Here is a 25,363-nt window from a genome sequence, read left to right on the forward strand (position 1 = left end):
AACCTCCATACTGTTGTCCACAGTGGCTGCTCCAGTTTGCATTCTCACCAACGGCACGCAAGGGTTCCTTTTTCTCCACATCCTCACTAATGCTTGTTGTTTCTTGAGTCTTTGATTTTAGCCATTCCGACAGGTGTGAGGTGACATCTCATTGTGGTTTGGTTTGCATTTCCCTGATGAGGAGTGATGGTGAGCATCTATCTTTCCATGTGTCTGTTGGCCGTCTGGATGGCTTTTTTAGAGCAGTAAGTCTCCAGCACTTTCAACTGCATCTGTGCCTCAATTTCTTCATTGTAAAATAATAATAGAATTTATTTCAAAATACCATTTGAAGATTAAAGTATGAATATATGTTAATTGCTAAAAATAGTGCCTTTCTGGGGCACAGGGGTGGTTCAGATGGTTAAGTATCTGCCCTCAGCTCAGGTCATGATCCCAGGGCTTTGAGATCAAGCCCCGAGTCGGGCTCCCTGCTCCACGGGATCCTGCTTCTCCCTCTCCCCTGCTGTTCCCCCTGCTTGTGCTCTCTCGCTCTCTCTGCCAAATAAATAACAAAATCTTTTTTAAAAAAATAGTGCCTTTCTTAGAGCTTGACACTATACCGATGCTTGCTACTGTTATCTGGAGTAAATCATCAGTCATCTTTAGGCATCTAGAGATGTAGACCACATAAAAATGACCTTTTTTCCTGCTCATGTTACAGGAATATTGAGAAGATAAGGTTTCTATGTAAAATGTCAGCAACTGTCTAGACAGAATATCTGTTGTAAAGTTAATGAATCTCCTCAAATAAATCTATAGACAATCTGTATCCTAGGTCTGGAGGCTCCTTGGACATAGATTAGTTTGTTCCCAAGAGACAGGAGATATGAAAGTATCTTACAATCTATAGGAAGGAAAAATTCACCAATTATTATTATATTACTTTTCTACCACTTATCATCCTTAGAATAACTTACTACACAATAAATTCTCATCAAATACCCACTAAATTCAATATAATTTTATTTAATCTTTCATTTTTCACAAAGAGTAGTTGAGCCACATTAGATTCTCATCTTTCCTTATAATAAAGGCCCCTCTAAAATAAAGTAAAATAAAGCCCAATTCACTGAGGCAGTGGAAATCATTTAAATGAACCTAGAAGCCGATTATAAAAGGTGACCTCTGAAGGATAAGGTCTTTTAGGACGGGAAGGGCATGTTTTCATGTTTTTTGTTCTGTTTCGTTTTAATTTACCCTTGACCTGGAGTTTAAATGGTGGGCTTTTCAGTAAAATGGATTTTTCTAATTTTCTGCTGAACCGAGAGAAAGAAAATAGCACGGAAAACACAGTATAAGTTGAGTCCTGTGTTTGGTTTTCACAGCTGACAGCTGGCAGCTGGCAGCTGAATATAATAACTTGGAATGAAGGGGAAACAATAACAATTTTTAGTAGTAAAGACTGTTTGTCTTCAAGATTTTTCAGAGTATTGTCAGGGGACTATGTTTAGAGAAAGGATAGGAAGCATTTAATAACTCTTTTAAAAAAAAAGTACCATGAAACAAAAGGCAAACATCCTTCGGCTGATGTCATCCCATCAATGTGTGATGTGGTCTTTGCAAGTCAGAATCTTATCGACAGTGCAGCTGGCATAAGCTTCTACAAATTTCCTCAGTGGCAATACTGCTTTTCAGATAGATATTATGGGTGGAAGATTTTTTCCTACAGGTTGCTTTTGGTCCAAAATATCAAGATCTGTTTCCAGGCACCGGTAAGAGATTGGGCCTTGGCACTGGGATAACAAGTTTTAGATCTTGGTCTCACCAGTAGTAAATTGGATATCTTTGATCGATCTCATTGAGATCCAAGTTAGATTTAAAAAGGGGAATGGGGGGAAAGGAAACAGAAAACTCTGTCCTACAAACGTAAAGAAGCTTTGTTTACACTATGGGTAAAATGCATTAAGTGTGTAAAAAAGAAAAACATTAGAATAGTGATACAGATAGAATAATAATATTATTAGATCCTAAAAATCTATTCATCCAATGAACCTTGTAAAAAAGTTATATACAATTTAAATCATTATGAGGTTTTTTTGTATTCTTCGAGAATGACAAGAATCTCTTTACAAAGTATTTGACCCTCCAAATATTAAGGCCGAAACTGAGGCAATCTACTAGACTCTTCTACTTATTTGATAATTGCTTCTGTCCCCAAAGTAAAATCTCCCCTTATACTTCTCACTCTTCCTGCTATTGCAGGACTCATGACCTGTTTCCTGTTGATAAGTTTTAAGAGCTGGTTCAATATCCTCAGGAAAAGAAATAGCTCATTGTGTACTCTAGGGAACTCAGATCTACCAGGAAAGGCTATGTTCCTCATTTGACTTTTCCTGAAATTTCTCCAGAATTACCTAAACACACAAGATCCTGGAAGAGAAAAATTCTTCTCAAGTCAAAAATTAATTCACGGAATACTACTCTTTCTGATTCTCCATGGAAAAATGTTCTCAGAAAATTATGTCATGATTATTTCCTACTCTTAAATTTTAAAAAAGTTTGTGGAGAAACCTTTGTGCCATACTATTCTTCTGTTCTTTGAAATATTTGCTCATATTGTGATTAGTGTTGTGAGTTTTGTTATACAGATGATGGGACTGAGGACAACAATGGAGAGAAATATGGTCATGAATAGTAAAAATGTCAGATAGATGCTATTTTTTCCCTCTTCACTATCTAAAGTGACACTTTCCAGGTTACAGATTTGAAGGGACTACTTCAAATACTATTCAACACCCACTCCCCAGGCAGCTAGACTCTTTAAAGCAATGGCATTTTAAGCGATACTTGTCATGCAACCCTGCACTAGACTCCAGTTATGTGGATGCCAGGGGTCAACACAATGTGTATCATGTCCCTATTTACAACTTAGTCCACAAAGTCATTTCTCTCTCCTCAGGTTAACCACATTTTCTTCCTGTAGTAATAAGACTTAAATTACATGTAACTGCTTAGCTGAAGTCCTCATCCACATTTCTTATTACATGCTTATCCTATTAACTTGCATCCATTAAATATCTGCACTCAGCACAGAAAATATTTGGTATTATCCACAGCTTCCCAATGTAAGTGTCTCTCTACAATTTACTAAAGAATACAGGTCTCCAAAAAGGGTTGTTTATGGTTGTGTGTGTTCCCCTATTTAAAAAAAATTACTAATTTTTTTTTACATATTTTTAATACTGTTTACATTTTATATTGCAATTTGGATTATAAAACTAATTTCACATTTACTTCATTTCAGCTAACAACAGCACCATGAGAAAATTATAAACATTTGCACTTTTTACTTACTGAAATAAGCTTAGTGAAGTAGTGATTCGCCCAATAATCGATCAGAATAAGAGATCTGAAACTCTCATTTTATGACCACAAATACTGTTCTTTTTACATGACACAATAAATCAACCAAAAATTTGTTCAACACTGAAGAAATTTCACAATCAACAGGAAAGTGAAAGGAAAACTCATAAGGAAGAAATCCATAAGCAGTGATTGCTAAGTAAAACAGTCTCATGAAAATGAATACACAAATGTTCTCCTTATCATATGTTGGCTAATTTGATGTCATTTCATCATGCGATAGATGTTTACTGAAAATAAAACTGAAGCACTCTAGTTTTCACTGCTGAAAAATAAAGATTTGTAATAGATTATCTTCATGAGCATTAAACCCCTAAAATTAATTTCTCTATAAATCAACAAAGTCACTGGTTGTGATGATGTTCTTTGCAGTGGCCCCTGTTACGATTGTGCATCTTGGCATCCTGAGAAAGGGGACACCTACACAAGAAGCCAGTGACGTGTGCAGACGTCACAATCTCTCTTCCGCTTTCCATGACCTGATTGGATAATTCGCCCTATTAAGATTTTATTTACTCATCTTTAGCCATGTGTGGATGAAAAGCTTGCCTCAAAGGATTTCACCTCAGGAAAGTGTTAAAATCATCTTCTTGAAGACAGCATGCTTCTCAAAGACTTATCTTCCTCAAATAATCAAATAATACTCTTAAAGTCCCTACAAACTCTCTGTAAGGCACCAACAGTCAAAACACAGATTGCTAACATATTTTGAAGAGCATCTCCACACTAAAATTTTCCCCAAGTCACAAATCTGTTCTCCAATCACACATATTTCACATTATTTATGTTTATTATTATTAAATTTTCAGTACCAGAAAGGCATAAACATGAATCAAATGGAAGAAAATAGGAGCTGAAACTAAACTATTATAGACCCATGTAAAGAGAATGACTTTGGCTCTGGTCGTCAATCCTTCTGAAGGGAGCATCAATTTGGATATGGAACTGAGCTGAGAATATTTATTTAATGAAAGAAATTCCTAGGGAAAGGACACAATCATTGGAGTTGTTATTATTGTTGTTGTTGTTTTTAGAGAGAAGGAGAGAGAGATCGTGAGTTGGGAGGGGAAGAAGGAAAGGGAGAGAAAGAATCTTAAGCAGGTTCCACTCAGCACAGGACCCTCAGATCATGACCTGAGCTGAAATCAAGAGTCAGATGCCTAGCTGACTGAGCCACCCAGGTGCCCCAATTGTTGGGAGTCTTCAATGGATATGGGGAGATAGGTTCTTAAGAAGTTAAGATTCTAATAAAGAGAAGTATCCCAGTGGGAAGCAGGCCATAGACATGGCAGACAGGGGCTTTATTGAGAGACTAGGAAGGGAAAAGTATGGGGTGAAGCAAACAGAAAGAATTACTTATGTATTTAGGAGCACAGTATAGGAAATGATTGCTATTTCTCATAGACTACTTGACCTTTAGGGCAAAGAATGTCATGCACATTTATTTCGTCTACTTCATTAAGTTTCTCACTTCTCCAAATATGAAGGAAGACATGGAAACAAGGAGATGATACTAGATGCTGAGAAGGAAGAACACTAGAAAGTGATCTCTAAGTCAAGAAGATGGATTACAACTTTATGAGATTCTGGGACTGTTTGTTGGTACATGTGATTTCTTTGCAACTGGTAAATATATGCATGAACCTAAGCTCAGAAGTGCTGCGGATCTTGAACAGGAAACATGAAAATCCTTCTTGCACCAGTCAGAAAAATTGCCTTTCCTAATTTTTTTTCCATATTCCAATGTCTCAAATATCTTTTGCATTGACTTTACCTGGCTCAAAGTTTTTGCTGAATTGTTGTATAAATATAGATCACATGGGAGAAAAAAGGAACTGAAACCAAACTCTTACAGCTGCACATGAAGAGACTGACTTCTGTTCTGCTCTTCAATCTCCCTGAAGGGAGCTTGATGGTGGGAGAGTCCATCACCTGCGTGTAATGGCTCAGAGAAGCTAATGGAGGCTCTCAGGCTTCACTGTGGCCGCCCTTCTTTCACATGCACACCGCCTCAACTCTTTACAGTCCTTCGAGAAAGCCTTTCCATTGAGGATGGTCACACAGTCCCTGCTTCGTAGGCTGGTAAAATCTATTACAATCTCAAACCTTAAAGAAAAAAAAAAGTTTATTGAATCATAGTTTACTTTAAAATGAAATGTTAAATAACCAAAAAGTACATAGGGAATACTCCTAGCTCAATAAAATTATAGATAGATATGCAGAATGAATTTACTGGAGAGATGGGGTTACCAAGCTCTTTCTTTTCAGTCCCTCAATATCCATACTTGTTCCTAGAAGCATTAGTTCATCTAAAACAACAAAAACTGTTTGTAACTCAAACTAAGAGGCATGTTATAATCCAAGTTCACCATATTTTGCCCTCATCTGAAAAATCATCTACCTTCTCTGTGATTCATTTTAATTAACTATAAAAATGGTTACATGGAGTAGGTCTTACCTCCTGGGAGAATAAATCCCATATGATACACAGAGAAGAAAGGTGTCTGTCCAAACATGGCTTCAAATCGTAATATATTTTAGTATAGATCCTATTTCAAAAGATAGCATGTGCAATCTTATCTAAATGCTCACATAAGTAAAACCAATTTTTAATAATATTGTTCCTGATAACATCAGTAAATCTATTCTCAGAGACTGTACTTTTTAAAGATTTTCTTTATTCATTTATTTGAGAGACAGAGAGGGAGCATAAGTGGGGGGAGGAGCAGAGGGAGAGCGACAAGGAGACTCCGCACTGAGCACAGGACCCTGAGATCATAACCTGAGCCAAAACCAAGAGTCAGATGCTTAACCAACTGCGCCACTCAGATGCCCCTCAGAAACTGTACTTCTAAAGATATGCACCCTATTACACTGCACAGAAAGCCAAGAAATCTGAGTTCTTACGTTATCTCTGCGTATTGATAAGTTGTGAAGTTGTGTGGTCTTAGACAAGCTACCATCACGATCTGGGTTTCAGTTTATTCACCCATAAAAGATCTCTTCCTTTCCTCCTCCTCTTCCTCCTCTTCCTTCTTTTCTCTCTCTCTCTCTGTCTCTGTCTCCCCCACTCAGCAAATTCCAAATACTTAATAATGCTCCAAGGGACTTCAGACCCTGAAATAAAAACTCCGAGAGCATCCAGAGAACCGTCCCTACTAAAGGAAGCACTATGCTTTACTTTTACACATCTGTGTGCAGCCTCCTACAAACATAGTATTCAAGACAAAGTGAAGGTTTGATGCTTATCGAAGCAAGTTGCTGAACTCAGTCACCCAAGCACAAGCTCCCTACTAAATGCCTTTCCCACAGAATGTTCTGAAGGCTTACAGTTCAGAGGAGTAAGGGGCTCCGTCGGTCCACAGCCAGGCTTTGCCACTGCCGTTGCGAGATAGCCCTGTCCAATAAGAGTAGAAAAACTCAGAGTAGCTCTGAGGCATGGCAAACTCCTGTGAAAGGCACACAAGAAGATCTTTAGCTTTAGAGATGTTATACTCTGTGTACACAGAGATGCGTAGGGCCAGCCGCACTTTTAACACGAAAACAGCACGTGAGTCCTGCCCCACACAGGTGATAGTACATTTGAGAGAAAAAGTGTCCGTGCTGCGGTCAGTTTGTCCAAGTTAAAGAACTTATCTTGTCTTAATAAGTTTGAATATATACTGATATTCCAAAACCAAGAATCACATCAACCAAGATTTATAAATGACCCATTATTTTCAAGTCACAGAGTAAACACTAAGATTTATATAAAAAATAGGGGGGGGGCGATTTACAAAGAAAGTAATCTTTATAAATACATACAAAGGGACTGACCAGGAAGGAGAAGAGAATAATGAGTATACTTTAATGCAAAAAGAGGTAAGAGAAAATTTGGAAGGATGATTTACATCTCAGGCAAAGAAGAGGAGAAAGAGAAATTTTTCATATATATGTGTGCATGTGTGTTTATATTTTTGTATGGTATTTATATACACATATATAATTCCTTCTCTAATATCTATATTGAATTTTTAAAGATTTTATTTATTTATTTATTTATTTATTTCTCTATTTATTTGAAGTGGGTGGAAGAGCAGAGGGACAGGGTCAAGCAGACTCCATGCTGAGCAGGGAGCCTGACTTGGGGCTTGAACTCACAACCCTGAGATCATGACCTGAGCTTAAATAAAAAATGAGACAACCGACTGAGTGAACCAGGAGCCCCTCTGTATTGAAATTTTTTAAAGTTACCTACTTCCTTCTATCTTGTCTTACTCTTTAACATAAATTATTTAAATTTATTATAATTATCAATTTTTATGTCCTTCCTTTCCACTGTACTATGAGTTCCTTAAGGATACATACTTTGTTTTATAACCTCAACCCTTCTTATAATTAATGCCATACATTGGTTCAATGAAAGATTATTGGAAATAGATATGTAATTATCACTAAGCAATAGTCACCTAATAGGCATATCAAAGGAAGTGTAGTTGAAAATACTTCCAATTTATGGTAGACACCTCAAATTAAAAGTTCTAAGAATAAGTCATATGAAAATGACTTAAACATATACAAATCTTTGAAGTGCATGAGATAAAATCACTATATAACTTTAACAATATTTCCTACCATTATATATAATACAATTCAATTATAATATACCTGAGTCAATATGTGCTAGAGGTGGAGGAAACAAAGAGAATAAGAAAAATTAGGTGGGCTTATGGTAGAACATATTGTCTCAGTCAAATAAATTACCTCCCTTTCTGCCTAAATTGAGCCATTGAGAAAGGTTAAAAAATATTATTTTAGTAGATGAGAGACATTGCAGAGTAGCATTCATCACAGATTTCAGAAAAGTGGGTAGGAATTATGATGTAACTAGAAGGATGTTAAGAGTTTGCATAGCGAGCTGGGCATTTATTTCAATTAAATAATCCTTTGTTGATAAACTACTCTGTACCAAGACTTCTGCTAAAACAAGGATCAATAAATAATGGTCACACTGCTTAAGGGATTAAATCCAAAAGTAATAATAAATATTTTTTAAAAGTGTGGGAACAATTACACAATTCTAAAAGTTTATCTTAATTGCATACACTTAAAATATGTCAATTTATAGTTTTATATTTGTGTCGACTGCCTATGTTAGGTCATAAACTTCTGGAGGACAAGATATTTATCTGGAGGTTATACTAATGATTTGATTAAATATTTTTCAATTAAAAGCTTTGTCCTTTTATAATGGAAGAACAGGAAATACTATTTTCATCTTTCTGACATTGCCTGAATATATGCCCTTCCTGCCCAAATCAAAAGAGGTATGAAATTAAGGAATTTTTTATTTGATTCCTGACTGATGGGGATTTTGAAGAGCTTCCTCTTTTTTTTTTTTTTTTTTGGTGGAGAGCAGAACAGCTTTTCCATACTCAGGGAATCACTCAAAATAATAGGAGTAAGACCTTGATTGTGGTAAGTGCGAAAGTCTGGGGACATTGACTCCTTAGACTCTTCTTATCTAGCTCTTTTAAGGACCTCTTTTTGAGAATAATTCAAACACTGACCAGGATCTTACCAGCACTTCTTGTGTGTTTATCTTCAGCATGGTCGCATTCTCAGCAATGCAGAAATACTCACAGCCCTGCCAACTCTTGCTCTCTTTACAGAATCGGTAGCATTTGTCCCCATGCCACTTCCATTCTTCTGGACAAGGGCTGCATCTGTGCTCTTGGAGAGAAACCAAACTTAATGCTATTTTCTATACAGGTCTCCCATCTTTCCTTTCCTGAAATTATAAAGTACTTGATGACTTAAGTACTCTTAGTATTTAAAGTACTTTCTTTTCGATATTTAATTGCACAGGAATGATAACTATGAAAGTTTACCAAACACTCTCTATATGTCAGAAATTGTAATTGATACTGAGTATACAGTAAAAATCAAAACAGACACTGCCTGCTTTCATGGAGTTTGGAATCTAGCAATGAATGATTAGAACTTCCTTGCTTCTTGCCCTGTATAATTCAGCACACAGAGGATATTTAATGTCATAAAGAACTTTTCATATGTTCAAAAACTCATTATGCCTTGTATTTAAGAAACAACTGAAGCTTCCACAATTTTCTTCCTCAAAATCCTCTTATATAATTATAAAAGGATTTTTAATGCACTGTATACCAATAAGAGATGGACTCTCTTCTTATTCTAAACACAAGTAAATAAAATTTTAGAAAAAAAGACATAAATACTAAGCAAGGTATGATTTAGAATGGTAAGTCTCCATGTGTCAGAAACTTGGATTACCTTTTGATGACATGGCACCCAACAAAGAAAATATACAGTGGGTTGTCAGAAACACAAGAAGAAAAAACAAAACTATATGAAGTGGTAGATGTATTAATTATCTTGACCTTGATAATCATTGTATAATGTATGTGTATATCAAATCATCACATTGTACACTTTAAACATATACAATTCCATGTATCAATTATTCCTCAATAAAGTAAAAAAAAAAAAAAAAGAAAGAAAGAAAGAAAATTGTGACCAGTGAGATCATTCATCATGTGGGGAAGAATCACTTAGAGAAGTGGAAATGTGCCTGTGGGTGTTATTTTACTGGGTAACCACACAATCTGGCCTTCTGGTTAGTGTGGGAAGTGGAAGAGGAAGATTCATCCTAATTTTAAGTCCCTGAAAGAAAAAATGTGGCAACTTAGAATGTATGTTGCTTCCTATGCATGCAAGATGAGCAGAACAGAAGGGAGGGCTAACATGAATAGAGTTAGGCACTAAGAAACGCAAAAACGACAGGAGGAAAAGGCACAGAAATGCAGTGATGCTTCTGGTCTTGTCCAGCCATGGTTATCAAAGCATGGTTCATCTCCCACTGGCATTGCCATCATTATTGAAATGCTGATTTACGGTACCCAGACAAGGCACAGTGGATTTAAAAACCTGTAATTTGATTTCGTTCATCAGCATTTTTAACCTGATCCCATATGATTCTTAAAATGTGAGAACTTTTATGAGCTCATTAACTTCTTAAGGAGAAAAAAATTTATGAACGCCTTGGAAAAATATATACTACTGTTAGGTTTTTATGTGCCGAGGTAAATTGAGAAATAACCCTGTTTTTTATTTATTTGCAGTATTATTTTGGTTATTCGAAGTTAATTGCTTTTATTATTTAAAATGTCTGAATTTGGGGGTGCCTGGGTGGCACAGCAGTTAAGCATCTGCCTTCGGCTCAGGGCGTGATCCCGGCGTTATGGGATCGAGCCCCACATCAGGCTCCTCTGCTGTGAGCCTGCTTCTTCCTCTCCCACTCCCCCTGCTTGTGTTCCCTCTCTCGCTGGCTGTCTCTATCCTGTCGAATAAATACATAAAATCTTTAAAAAAAAATGTCTGAATTTGAAGAATCCCTTTATATATTACAACACAGACGTATCCGAACTAAATGACCTCAATAACTGGGGATGACCTGGGTGCCCAAATTCTTCGTGAAGTTTGCCTGACAACTAACTCACTAACTTGTGACTCCCAGGCACCCGGATGGGAAAGCCAGCTCTATACTGACAGCTAGCCTGAGGGCAGAGGGACTCACCTCCACTTTTGTTATAGAGTTCACGACACAGGTTTTCAGCCACGCGCTGCAGGGTTTCCGCAAGCTTCCTGTGCTTGGTTTGGAGAGATTGCAGCTGTCGGGAGAGATTCCCCAATCTTTCTTCCTTGTGAGAAATGCTGTCTTGCTGAGTATTGGAAAGCTGGTAGAACTGAAAAACTAACCCAGGTTACCAAGTCAGACTGGCCAGCTGATTTCTTCATTTCTATTTCTACTTTTTACATATGGGGAAGACAAAACATTGTATTGTTTAAGATCTCATCCTCTGAGATTTCAAATTGCCTGTGTTCAAATTTGAACTGAAGCACATAATAAATTGCATTGTCTCGGGCAAATTAATGTCACTAAGTCTGTCTTTTTATCTGAAAATGTAGAATCGTAGTCACAGCTTCTAATTTCAGGACTAAATTCCTTAACCATATTTACTGCTCAATAACGATTTTGTGTATACTCCTAAACCACTGCTTAACCTAAAACCACAAATCCATTTATCTATTGATTATTATATTGAGTATTGACGATGTACCATATATTGTTATCTCATTCATTCATTAAAATAGTTATATTATCATTTCCATAGTTTTATAACTTCTAATTGGGCTCAGTGAAAACAAGCAAATTCCTTAGTATCACTTGGCTAGAAAATGTCAACAATTAGGTTTAAGCTCCAGATTTCTAAGTCTAAGTAGAGAAATCTTTCATGAATCATGAAAGTTGCTTTATATCCCTAAAAAGAATGGTGGTTGTGAAACAAATTATATCAAAATGAAGTAAAAATTGGGGGGGCCATGGTGGAAACACTAAGAAATCTATCTTTTTAATTTTAAAAAGTTACAATAACAAAGGAAAGTTCTAACATTTCCTAGAAAAACCAAATGTTTGACCTGCTCTTCAATGCAACCTTTTACCTTGAGCCACCTTCTTCAACTGCTCAGGAAACATTACTGCAGGGTCTCAATCTCATGAAGCAAATTCACCCACTTCCTTTTTTTTTAGTTTTTGAATATGTCTACTGGTTTGAAGTTTAAAGACTTTTCCACAGGCATTTTTTCTTGTTTGGTTTTCACAAGATTCTGCAAAATGATTCTATAATTTCCTGTACTCTTTGAAACATACTGTAGAAATTAAGGACCTAGTCCATTCTCCTTATATTGACGGAGTAGATATAAATGAAATCTCTTCACTCTGTATTAGCTGCTGAGCCATGCATACTAAGAGCAAAAGCCATAGCCTGTACTCTTTTGTAAAATGAAAGAGGGCTAAATCATGCATTCATTAAAAATTGCTAATTTTAGGGGCTCAGTTGGTTGAGCATTGGACTCTTGATTTCAGCTCAGGTCATGATCTCAGGGTCTTCAGATGGAGACCCTAGTGCTGCTCTATACTCAGCGTGGATCCTGCTTAAGATTCTCTCTCTCCGGCTCCCTCTGCCCCTCCCCCTCCACAAACCCTCTGGCTGCCCTCCTCAAAAAAAAAATTTTTTTTAATTGCTGATTTTAAATATTGACATGTAAACAAACAAAACCTGCTTATCTCAAACAGAATGTAAAAGTCTAGCTGGCAAGTGATTGCTGTATTTTAATGCTTCTTTCACTGCTCGTCATTTCAATGAGTACTTTAGAGTAAGGAACACTGAATTATCCACAGGCTCCAGAATTAAAGTAAAAAAAAAAAAAATCTATAGCAAGTATTTCTCATCCTAGATAAACCTTAGAACCAGTGTCCTCCCCCAAGTCAGAGCGCGGACTTACACACAAGCCCCAGGGCTAACAGGCCAATCAGCAGCACCAAACACAAAGTCAGCAGGGTCAGGGCCACTGGACGCCAAACTGAAGAGGGAGGCCGGCGCCCTGCAGGGAACAAAGAGAAAAAGGCAAGATTTCCCTTTTTCTTTCTCATGGATCCATTCCACCAGCAAGTCAGAAGAGCTGGTTCTGGGAAAGAACAACAAACAGTAAGCAGGGGCTAGAGAGCACTCCCTCTGTCCTCACAGACGCTGTCAAAAGGCTCAATGCCAAGCCTCCCTTCCACAGCGGGATTCCCTCGCAAGCCCCGCCCATTTCCATAGCCCTGACCCTCAGTTCTATTTAGCACCTAATCAAGTTATGCATTGCCCTTATATTTATAAGATTGTTTGCATAACCTCCTTTCTGTCAAAATTCAGGTTATGAAAGACATGGAAATGCCCGAACGGGGAACAATTTTTCACATCATCAGGGAAGAGATGAAATTAATTTGTTGTTAACTTTTGCAAAACACCTCCCCACCGCGTTCCGTATGTGCTTCTTCTGAAAAGAAAATTGCGTATCAGTAATGAGGAATGATCGTTTCACTGTTTCCTTGTTGGGATTTCTTTGTTGAAAGTCCCTCTTTTATAAGGATTTTGCCCATTCATTTGTTTTCAATCTCTGCAAAAATGGATTATAAAGAGACATGATCATCGATTTCTGGAGGATGGATCTAAGCTATCTCAATTTTGAACAGTTAAATAAATGCCACACCCCCACGAGTTTGCCTTGTGCTAATTGCAGAGGCTCTATGGAGTCAACAGTGAACCCATCACCTAGTGAAGTTAGCTGTCAACCTAAAAGACCTGTGACATTAGACTAGGAAGACCCTCCCTCCCCCCCCCCCAACCCCTCAGGTGCATGTAGCATGTAGCATTGTGATCAAAATGAAACAAAGGGAGAGCAACACCCTCAAAAAAACTGAAGTCTCCAAGACCTGTGTTTCACTTCATTGGGAATTGAAGTCATGTTCTAACACAAAATGATTAAAGATAATATAAATTCATTTCCTCTTTAGCAAAGTCCTCTCTATAATGTAGTCTAGGTATAGAAATTTGTGTTACGCATTATTTCCAAGTGAGGAATGATAAGTGGGAAAGACAGTATAGAAATGGAAAATGTGATTGCTCTCCTTTGTAATTTATAATCTAGTAGGAAAATAAGGAAAAATCATGGAGCAGACATTGACAACAATATATTTTAAAATGTGAATCTTGGGGCGCCTGGGTGGCTCAGTCGTTAAGTGTCTGCCTTTGGCTCGGGGCGTGATCCCCGCGTTCTGGGATCAAGCCCCACATCGGGCTCCTCTGCTGGGAGCCTGCTTCTTCCTCTCCCACTCCCCCTGCTTGTGTTCCCTCTCTCGCTGGCTGTCTCTCTCTCTGTCAAATAAATAAATAAAATCTTTTTTAAAAAATTTAAAAAAAAATAAAATGTGAATTTTATTTTCTCTTAATAATCATCTCTGTTAAAAACTTTCAATGGATTGCATTACAGTTAGAATAAAATCCAAATCACTCTTTGTGAAGATTGAAGTTTCTCTTTTTAACAAATTTGAAATTTGGTTATGTTATTTCCCAACTTAAAAACTTCCAATAGCTTTTTTGCACTTAAAATTCTACAAGAGTCTTTTTCCTCTAGACCCAACCTAGTTCTTTCACGCTTTTCTGAACTACTTCCCCCCACACACACACACTCAAATGTTCCACGCACAGTGGCTGGCCTCTGTTTATCCTTGAAACAAACAAGCTTGTCTCAATCCTAGTAACTGTTAGTTCTGCCTCTGCCCTGCGTTAATTAATTAATCCTCAGAGCAGTTGTTGGTAGGCTACTCCCTGTTACTCAGCTTTCCGTTTAAATATGCATCCTTGGGAGAGTTCCATGAGTTCATTTCTAATACATAACCCCATTTTCATGGCTTTCATTTGTTTGTTTTCATCTATTGCAAGTACATTCCATGAAAACAGCGATCTTGTCTACCTTGTTCACCAGTGTATTTCCAGTATTGAAAGTAGTGCCCTGCACATAAGGGCTGAATACATATTTGAATGAGTAAATGAATGAAGAATGAAATTGTGAAAACTTAATATGACTTAAACTATGTCATTTTTACAGAGGATTATCTAAAGTTAAACTTTGTTGATTGGTTTTTGTTTTTTTTTTTTAATCTATTGAACTTTCAGCAGTATTTCTGAGAGCAGAAGGTGGACTCGGCTAAATTCATCTTCTAGCCATAATGGTCTCTAGTCACTGACTTGTATGACATTCTGAATCATGAACAGATATTGGAGAGATTTGCTCTCTCCGCTGTTTCCTTCAGTGAGCTGGCCTATGAGGTTTGGTCTAAATTTTCCTGGAAATTGTTGGCTTCTCAAGTCATTGACCTTAAGAGTATCTCAAATCAGCAGAACATAAAATAACAAGATCAGAGGGCAGAATACAGCTTAAGCTAAACACTCGCTCCAAACCCTGAGTCTCTTGAAAGTTCTATGTAGCCCAAGAAACTTAAATAGGTGGATGGTTCTAGATTCCAGAAGTACAAATGCATATGTGGACCCATATGTGGCTTTATTTTTCTCCATATGTCTTATTATGATCAAATATATTATATGTCTTGCTCATTTCTTTTGGTTTATAGCTGTCTTACCCCAGTAGAAAGTAAGCTCCTTTTAAAGAAGGTTATTATAGTCTGTTCGGTCACTAGAAAAACATCAATTCTAGCACCTAGAACATCGGATGGAAGAAGCTCAATTAACGTTGAATGAATATGTCAACCATATGTAAATATCTGTATGACTATCTACCCCTGCTCAAAACTATTTATACTAGTATACATCCGAAAGGCATAAACTATTTTTTTAAATATTTTATTTATTTATTTGAGAGAGAGAGAGAGCAAGCACAAGCAGGAGGGACAAAGGGAGAGAGAGAGAGAGAATCTTGAGCAGACTCTGTGCTGAGCAGAGCCAGATGCTGGGCTCGATCTCATGACCTTGAGATCATGACCTGAGCCGAAACCAGGAGTCGGATGCTTAATCAACTGAGCCACGTGGGTACCAGGCAAAACTATTTTTAAAATGTTGTTCCTTTTTATAATTGATATTTCCCTGGTCAAAATTATAAATAATAAGACGGTAGAGGAAAAGAACAACCATGGAAATCAACCAAATTATCCCTTAAGAAATCTGCTTTTCCTCATGTAATACTGGGGCAAGAGAGGTGCTGATCTTCTGCGCAAAGGATCAAAAAAAATAATCTTAAATTCTTACTGTAGAATGAAGACACGGACTTAAGGAATTAGAATATTACTTAATAATAATTATATCCATGTAAACAATAAATACATCATCCTTCCTAAAGTTGTCTCTAGGACAGAAGATGAAAGAAGTACAAGATATTTTCTGCTAAGGAACACAGTTTTAAAAATTCCCTTCTATGGAATCATCTTTCCTTGGTCATTTGGAAATTTTTCTACTCTGACTCTCTTCTCTCTGTCTCCTTCTCTTCCCTCCTCCCTCCTTCCCATTCTCCCTCCCTGACTCCCTCTCTCAATATTCACAATCTTTCTGTTTTATCTCAGGACCCAGAAAAACACAACCCTAGAGTTTCCATAGTAGATATGGTCATTTCCTAGGAACCCTGGCTTCCATGATGGAAAGACCATAGACATGAAAGTTTCACTTAAAAAAAAAAAAAAAAACTATAGAAAAAAACTGAGGCTTGTTGGAGGGGAGAAGATTGGGGGGGGTAAGTGGGTGATGGGAATTAAGGAGGGCACTTGTGATGAGCAGTGGGTGGTGTATGGAAGTGATGCATCAGTAAATTCTATACTTGAAACAAGAAAAAAGAAAAAGTGAAACTTTTTTTTTTTGATGCTGTTTTTCTAACTATAGGTTTAGTATCCCTAAGTTTTACTCCAAGTGCCTTGATCATAATGAGGTCTCTCTCTAGGGACCACCCCCACCCTAAAATAAGAAAAATAAGCTGCCTGGGAGGTGTTTCAGTTTGGCTTGGCTTTATTGTGGTTTTATTTTTTGGAAGAGAACTCCTTTTCTGTCTCCTGAGGCATGTTCAGAAAAAGGTGTGGACAGGGCAAGGAATGACATAAACATCCTTAGGAATAATAAGATACATATAGAAAAAAAAAAACATTCCTGTATCCTTTTACTATAACTATATTATAAAAGGCTCCAGCGCTAAGGTCAAGTTTTGAACACAAATTCCTTTGTAGGTATAAGAAACTTTGCAGATGAAGAGTTGTCGTAGTTGACCAGTTACTCTTCATCAGGCATCAGAGACGGGAAATTTGTACACCTCTATTTCCAGAGCCTAGGAGAAATGAAACATATTTTACCAGATGTAGTCTATTAATATGACTCTGAAATAGAAAGCATAATAGAAGCTGGAAAAGACACAGAGACTTCATTTTTTTTTTTAAGATTTTATTTATTTATTTGAGAGAGAGAGAGAGCCCGAGCAGGGGGAGGGAGCAGAGGGAGAGCGAGAGAAGAAGACTCCAGCTGAGCAGGGAGCTCCCTGCAGGACTTAATCCCAACACCCCAGGATCATGACCTGAGCCACTCAGGTGCCCCGAAAAGGACACAGAGACTTTAAATAATTTGCACAAAGCCACGTCACAAACTAGGGGCAGAGCCAGGATTAAATTGTCATGTTTAACCCCACACTTTGTATACTTCCTCTTGACTAGGACTCACAGACAAATGGGGACTAAACTGTGACAAAGTGCATAATATTTCAGAAATTACTTTTAGTATTTTTTAATCATGAGATATTGCTGATTGGATATCTGACTTTGGGTATATTTTAAAATTTTAAATGTTGTCTTTTTAGCAACTTCTCTTTGTTTCCTTAATCCTCACATAAGGCACATAATAAATCTTCTCCTAGGAGAATATTCAAGGTTCCATGAGTTGAGAGTATTTTTCAGTGTTTGTGAAAATGCAGGTTTTCTTTATCTTATGAGTGTATTTTAAATATTTGATATTTTCATTCTCTCTAAAAGTAAATGGGTGTTATTCTTCCTATAATTACAAAGGAATATACATCCAAAAATGTATAAGCTATTTCCAGACTATCATCAAGTTTTCAATTCACAGCACTTAGAAAGTCAAATATAGGGGTGCCTGGGTGGCTCAGTCATTAAGCGTCTGCCTTCGGCTCAGGGCGTGATCCCGGCGTTCTGGGACCAAGCCCCACATCAGGCTCCTCCGCTGGGAGCCTGCTTCTTCCTCTCCCACTCCCCCTGCTTGTGTTCCCTCTCTCGCTGGCTGGCTCTCTGTCAAATAAATAAATAAAATATTTTTTAAAAAGTTAAATATATATATATATATAATTTTTTATATTTAAAAGTCAAATATATATATATGTATGTATGTATATAAATTTAGCTGAGTCCCAATTAAGGAGTTTCATTTACATCCCAGTTAAGGAGTTTCATTTATGAAATATAATTTAAAAATAGCATCACTATTAATAATGATTGCTAACACTCCTTGAGTTATTAAGATAAATGCCTTATCTGCATTATCTCATATTGTACCACACCTTAGTTGCTTCTGTGGTCTCCTACATATACCCAATAGCACTACATAACATTTTCTTATAATTGATTCAAATTATTCCTTCCACCTCTTTAAGCACCTAAAAATAGGGTCTCCCCATAAATACAGAAAACAAATGGATGGTTACAAGAAAGGAGGCAGGTGGGAGGATGGACAAAATGAGTGAAGGGGAGTGGGAGGCACAGGCTTCTAGTTATGGAATGAGTAAGTCAAGGGATAGAAGGAACAGTGTAGGGGGCGCCTGGGTGGTAGAGCGGTTAAGTGTCTGCCTTCGGCTCAGGGCGTGATCCCGGCGTTATGGGATCGAGCCCCACATCAGGCTCCTCCACTAGGAGCCTGCTTCTTCCTCTCCCACTCCCCCTGCTTGTGTTCTCTCTCTCGCTGGCTATATCTCTGTCGAATAAATAAATAAAATCTTAAATAAAAAAAAAGAAATTTATAAATATAAAAAAAAAGAAGGAACAGCGTAGGAAATATAATGGATGGTATTGTAAGAGTGTTGTAGGGTGGTAGATGGTAGCTACACTTGTGAGCACAGTATAATGTATAGACTTGTCAAGTCACTATGTTGCATAACTGAAACTAATGTAACATTTTGTGTCAACTATACTTCAACAAAAAAAAGGGTCTCCTATGCCTACCATGCCACTTGATATTAAGTAGGTATGCACTAAAGATTTGTTGAATCAATTTATGCTATGACACTTCAATGAAGGGTTTATGCTTTAGCTGAGGAAATGAAACTAAAAAGCTAGAAAAATTTGAGAATATTGTAATTAATGTAAATAGGGGGAAAGTAGAACTTGAATTTATCATCAAAGGGCTTTTCTTTTTTTTCTTAAATCCAAATAGATTTTCATATTCTTTTGATAGGTTTATATTTAGATTTTGGTAGGAATTTTAGCTTATGAGTGATTTTATTCTTTCTCTCCCTGGTATATTATTATTGGGATGTGTTTTTGTTGCACTTCTTTTCAAGCTATAATTAAGTTAGAATCTCACATCTTAAAAAAATAATTTTAAAATGTATTCATGGAAACTCATAATACCTCAGATGTAACACTTTATCTTTTCTTTTTATAGCTGGCTTCTCAAAAAGAGAGAAATTAAAAAAAAAAAAGAAAGTGACAAAGTATTTATTTTCCTATATAACTATGGGCCTCTCAAATCCCTGCTATTAAAAATTACCAGTAATCTATTTTTCTCCTTATTGCTAAAGCAATAAATTGTTTTAACCTTCCTGTTACTTGAACTTTCTGCAGTATTTATTGGTTATTATTTTAAAAATTCACTATTTATTACCACTGACTTTTCCGTCTCACATGAAGTTATTGTTTCTTGGGTTCCTTAATGACTCTCTCTCCTGGTCCACTTCTACCACTGTCTACCATTCATTCTTAGTAGCTTTTATTGAAATCTCTCAGTCATCCCTCCCTTCAGTTGGTATATTGCCTAAGATTCTCTCCTTGGGACTCTATTCCTTTGGGCTTTTTGTCTTTTCATTTTATGTTCTCATCTTCAGTGATCTTGCTCATTCTCAGAAAATTTAATTCCTACCAAAATGTCAACAATCCTCACATACAAATGTAGCTCAGAATCCTTACTTGCTCCCCACATGCAGCACATACAAGTGTCTTTGGGCAACTCCAACTGCACCTTCCTTCTCTCCCAGGCATCTCAAACTCAAACTGGACTCATGCTCATTCCTATCCCTCCTGTAGCCCCTATATCAGTTATCGGCAGCACCATCTACATAACACCCGATGGAACCTTGTCAACCTATGTTCTTTCTTTCCGTGTTTTCCCACTTGTAACCAGCCACCAGTTCTTTAATCTACCTCCTCAGCATCTGATTCCTCCTCCTCATTCCCATACTACTTCAGTTCAGATTCCTCTAAGCTCATGCTTAGATTAGGGCAAAATAACTAGCTATTAGCTCATCCAGTTTCCTACTTCTTCAACTCATCCTCCTCATTGAAGCCAAGATGGTCTTCCAAAAACACAAAATTCATTATGTTACTCCCTGTTTAAATTCTTCTGTGAGGGGCGCCTGGGTGGCACAGCGGTTAAGCGTCTGCCTTCGGCTCAGGGCGTGATCCCGGCATTATGGGATCGAGCCCCACATCAGGCTCTTCTGTTATGAGCCTGCTTCTTCCTCTCCCACTCCCCCTGCTTGTGTTCCCTCTCTCGCTGGCTGTCTCTATCTCTGTTGAATAAATAAATAAAATCTTAAAAAAAAAATAAATTCTTCTGTGAGCTCATTTTACAGACTTAGAATCAAAATACCTGAGTATGATATAATAGGCCCTTTAAAACTTTCCATACTTCTCGTCAGCTTCCTCCCTCTCCAACTCCACACATCAGCCAGAACACATTGCTTATTGTTCTCCAAAAACACAAAGTTACTTAAGACCTCCATGGCTTTTCTCTCATGTATCTATCTGACTCTGCCAGGCCAGCCCCTTAAACCCTCCCATTTTTGCTTTCATATAATGTGGAACATCTTCAAGTCAACTCAACTCCATGGCCTCCCTCAAACCTTTCCTGATCTCCTCCACCCCTACCAGATAGAAGTGACCAAGCTCTCCATTGTATCATGTATATACTTTCCATCGTGGCACCTTATCATACTTACTGCATAGCTAAGAGTTGTATGAGACTTTAAAGTTTCCTTATAAACAGGAATCATATTATATTTGGCATTAGACCCTTGGTTTACAACGCACCTGGCATAACATGAACCTGAGCATAACATGAACATGAATATTTCTTTGGAAAGAAGGTATGAGGACGTTGTCTTTCACTTTTCCTTTTTATCTTCTGAATTGTTTAACATTTTTAAAGATGAATGTAACTTTTATATTGAAAAATGAAAATCTAGAAAATAAATGAGCGTACGTAATTTATTTCTATTAATTCTAAAGAAAAAAATTAACTTTCCAGTCATAATGGTGCCACAATATTACGTAGAATTTAAATCTTCTGCATTGCCAAAATATTCGTGCAGTGAGTCTTGCTCTGTTATTCTTAATAGCAAAATTATATCAAATCATTTTTCTAAGAAATGACTAAACTTCTGTACTGACATCCCTCTACATATTTGTGTTATCACAAGATGAAAAGAAGGTATCATACCTGTAGGGTAAAATAACTATTTTCAGAGGTTTGCCTTCAAGACACTTCTTTGTAACCTCTACTCCTGCTGTTCCAGTTTCCACTTCTTACGGAAAGATTGCCAGATGTTTTGGTAAGTATTTTATCCTGCCCCGCCTACCTCTCTGCCCTTGAGCTCAGTAAAACTTATTTGTACACTCTGTCCCTGATTACGTTGACCACCAAACCTTGTGAGAGTTCCTGGCTCTAGTCAAAGGTGAAAAATGAAGTTATACACAAGCCACTTAAAACCACAGCCCTGAGAGCTGATTCTTCAAAGGATTTGTTGGAGGAAAACATAACGTATCTTATTACACATATCCGGTGACTACAGAAACTGACGTCCCAAAGTTGACATTTGCTTCACACGAAGGAGACTGGAAGTCCCCAGTATCTTTTTACAGCTTAATAGTTTGGTAAAAAGAAAAAACAAAATAAAATAAAGTCACATCAGTGAGTCTCAGGTGGTGATCACTCAGTGAATAGAAAGGGAATGGAAAGGTTTAACAGGGGAAAAGGAACAAAACCTAAAAGCTATATGATAAAGAAGAAGTGGAAGAGAACCGTGAAAAGGTATGTGCCCAGATTTATAGAGGTGAAGAAAACCTGTGCGTGGTCAAAAGAGAAAGGGCATAATAAGATATAGTCGAATGAGAATCTCTCTGATGCTGACTGACACAAAAACAGAACACTTAGGAATTCTCGAAGAGTGGAATATTGAAAGAAAATGCACATTTCTGGTATGTCTGCAATACGCCAAGGACTTTACAAACTTATACGCCAACCACCTTATAAGAGAGGTGTTTGAATTGAATTATAAAAATATTTAATTTGTTACGTTTAGCTTCCACTCATACTTTCATTTCCAATAATTCACCTTCTGACACAGTAATAAAATTTTTTTTTTCAGTCCCTACAAGAGAGAATTCACATCCATAGAGAAGTATCTTATTTCCTGGGCACCTCAGCCAATGTAGGGCAGAAATGTGCCTTGAGTTCTAGTGGAAAGACCTCGCAGTAGAACACAAACAGGACTAGGTTCTAACCCCAGGTGTGCTGCTTACACACTGTGATACTGGGGACGGCTGGGTGGCTCAGTCTGTTAAGCAACTGCCTTCAGCTCAGTTCATGATCCCAGGGCCCTGGGATCGAGTCCCTCATCAAGGCTCCCTGCTCAGTGGGGAGCCTGCTTCTGCTTCTGCCTGCTGCTCCCCCTACTTGTGCTCTCTCTCTCTCTGACAAATAAATAAAATCTTAAAAAAAAAAAAACTGTGATATTGGACAAGTTACTTAAATATTCTGGGGCCTCAGTGTCTTCATTTATAAAATGTTACTGATAATAAACATGTATATAGTAAGTATTATGTGCCTAGAATTATTTTAAGCCCTTGTATATATAAAGTGCCTCTCATAAGATAGAGTGTAAGGTTAATAAGTTATGTTTTTTTTTAAGATTTTATTTATTTATTCGACAGAGATAGAGACAGCCAGCGAGAGAGGGAACACAAGCAGGGGGAGTGGGAGAGGAAGAAGCAGGCTCATAGCGGAGGAGCCTGATGTGGGGCTCGATCCCATAATGCTGGGATCACACCCTGAGCTGAAGGCAGACGCTTAACCGCTGTGCCACCAAGATGCCCCAATAAGTTGTTTTATATATATATGCTGAGTTGCCCAGGAAATAAGATCCTTCTCTATGTATGTGAATTCTCTCTTCTGTGGACTGAAAAATAATAAAAGGGAATGGGATGGGATATAATTGCATCTGAGACCACTATTTAGATCATCAAATCACAGAATTTTAGAGTTAAAGGACCTACGAAAGCATGTCCTTTAATCCCGCCCCCCATTTCACAGATGATAAAACCCAACACGACTCTCTTAAAGCATCACAACTTCAAGATGCATGATCATGACCGCAAAATACCAGGGTTGGTGTATCTGCTTGGAAACCTCCCTCTAAAACATGAGTTCAAAACTAGCAAAAAGATAGCCTTTATAAATCCAAGTTTCCAGATCAGATCACAGCTGATAAATAAAAGAGCATTGGATCTGGCCTTCACAGGAAGCCAGGAAGAAGCAGGAACACTGCTTTAATTCTATATACAGTCTCACTTTAGTATACTATACCGACTTGGTAAAACAACACACCCTCGACTGCAAACCACTGTGCCAACAACAAAATCTTAGAAAAACAAACATCTGTGTATATACTGAGCTTAATTTTTCAGATGTTCCTATACATGGCACACGAGTTGTGGAAAATGCAGTTACACATAAGTGTAAGTCATGAAAACACTTTCTCTTTCCCTCACTTTGCACATTCCTCAGAGAGAGAATTCATCTCAGATATTGCTCAAGAGACTGACCAACTTAGACTGCCAGAGACAGAGTACCTGTGTGCCCAGCCTCTGGCCGCTGGGTTGTAGAGGAGGTTCGAGACTGCACACTCCTGAGGGTGTCCCCATCGAAGTCCAGCATGTCCCTTGTGCTGCTGTACTTGGCCTGCATCCGGACTCCTGCAGGGGTGCGGTTGAGCTGCAGTTTGATTGCCCCCAAGCTGCGTAGCTACTGTGAGACAGCGTAGGAACCGCGGCGCTGAAAGTCATTCCTAATGTTCTTCTCTCCCAGCGAGTAACGGGGGAAGCCTCTGACTCCAGTTCCTGCTTGGAGAGGCCCAGCCCCTCTCCTGGGAACTTGTGCTCTGAAGGCCAAATCGGTGAGGCAGAGGGGAAATAGCATGTGTTTTCTATTTGGGCGGTCTCTGTCTGAACAATTACTGAAGGGTTGTCCTTCTCAGATCTCTTTTGTTCATTCGTTTGTGATTCCTGTGCAAGTACAATGTAAAAAAGGCAAGACCCTATAATCATACAGAGATTCCTTCAGACTCTGCGAAGCAATAATAAAGCAAAGGGATACATATCACCTAGGCTCTTATATACCAGACACTCATTGGTCACTTGGGTGAGGTTAAACTTCTGAAAAGAGAAGAGATCATAGGACGAGCCTCTTCCTTTCTCCAAGGGCACAGTATAAAGCATCATATACATGGAAGTCAGCACAGAGTCTTTTTGAGAATATCTATTAATTCTACTTTTTCATTTTACAAAAAGGAGATTGAAGCCCAGTTAGATGAAGTTTTTTGTTTTTTTTTAAGTCACATAGCTGCTTAGTGACAGTGTTAGCTTCAAAAGTGTTCTTCTGTTGGACTTCTCCAGGAACAAAGGAGCTGTCAGGTGCCATTTCCCTCCCCTGACCCTCAGCGTAAACAACCACCCCCTGCAGGAACCAGTGTGGTGCCTAATTTGCTAACATACACACCCCTAACTCCCCACCCCCCACCCCCCACACACTGCATCAGAAGATTGCCCCTTTCTAGTTATGCTTGCCTCAGTCTCAGCACTGCAGGTGCCCTTCCCCAGAAGACCAGCACAAACCTGGCCAACACCCAGTCTCCTGGCCCCACACACTTTGCAGGGCCCTGGGCCAGCTTTTGTAGTGACGGTGGTAGCAGTGGGTCCCACAGAAGACAAATTGCTAAAACCATGTGCCCTGCCCATGCATTCTTTACGGATCTGCCCTAGTCAAGGCAATGGTGGTGGCTGGTCTCACTTTGCAAGCAGACCAGGATGCATCGTGTTAAAACTGTGGACCCGGCTCTGGCCAGTGCCAGAGGCAGTGGTATATCTGCTCCAATACACTCTTGCGCAGAACCAATTCAAACTAGAGCCACAAGGCTGGCAGTGTGTAAGCAGCCCGAGCAGGGGCCAGCATCACTCCAAAGTGACACCTGCCCTGCCATGGGCTGGGGCAGGCAGTGGGTTTGATTGTAG

General features: G+C 38.2%; 1 protein-coding gene and 1 long non-coding RNA gene across 2 annotated transcripts; both read right to left on the reverse strand.

Annotated features, from left to right (window-relative positions):
• Nucleotides 1–1,211: 1,211 nt before the first annotated feature.
• Nucleotides 1,212–24,255, reverse strand: CLEC1A (C-type lectin domain family 1 member A). Its single transcript, XM_026502466.4, has 6 exons — nucleotides 23,927–24,255; nucleotides 12,766–12,864; nucleotides 10,997–11,173; nucleotides 8,966–9,117; nucleotides 6,736–6,854; nucleotides 1,212–5,511 (listed from the first exon to the last, which is right to left on the reverse strand). Exons 1-6 carry the CDS (start codon nucleotides 24,039–24,041, stop codon nucleotides 5,361–5,363), a joined length of 813 nt encoding a protein of 270 aa, XP_026358251.1. The 5' UTR covers nucleotides 24,042–24,255; the 3' UTR covers nucleotides 1,212–5,360.
• On the reverse strand, nucleotides 14,946–22,844 carry LOC130544887 (uncharacterized). The gene is made up of 2 exons (XR_008961595.1): nucleotides 21,516–22,844; nucleotides 14,946–17,127 (listed from the first exon to the last, which is right to left on the reverse strand). It is a non-coding gene; the product is annotated as an uncharacterized LOC130544887 (long non-coding RNA).
• Nucleotides 24,256–25,363: the final 1,108 nt, after the last annotated feature.

The sequence above is a fragment of the Ursus arctos genome, unplaced genomic scaffold (genome assembly GCF_023065955.2).
Source record: "Ursus arctos isolate Adak ecotype North America unplaced genomic scaffold, UrsArc2.0 scaffold_26, whole genome shotgun sequence".
NCBI lineage: Eukaryota > Metazoa > Chordata > Mammalia > Carnivora > Ursidae > Ursus > Ursus arctos.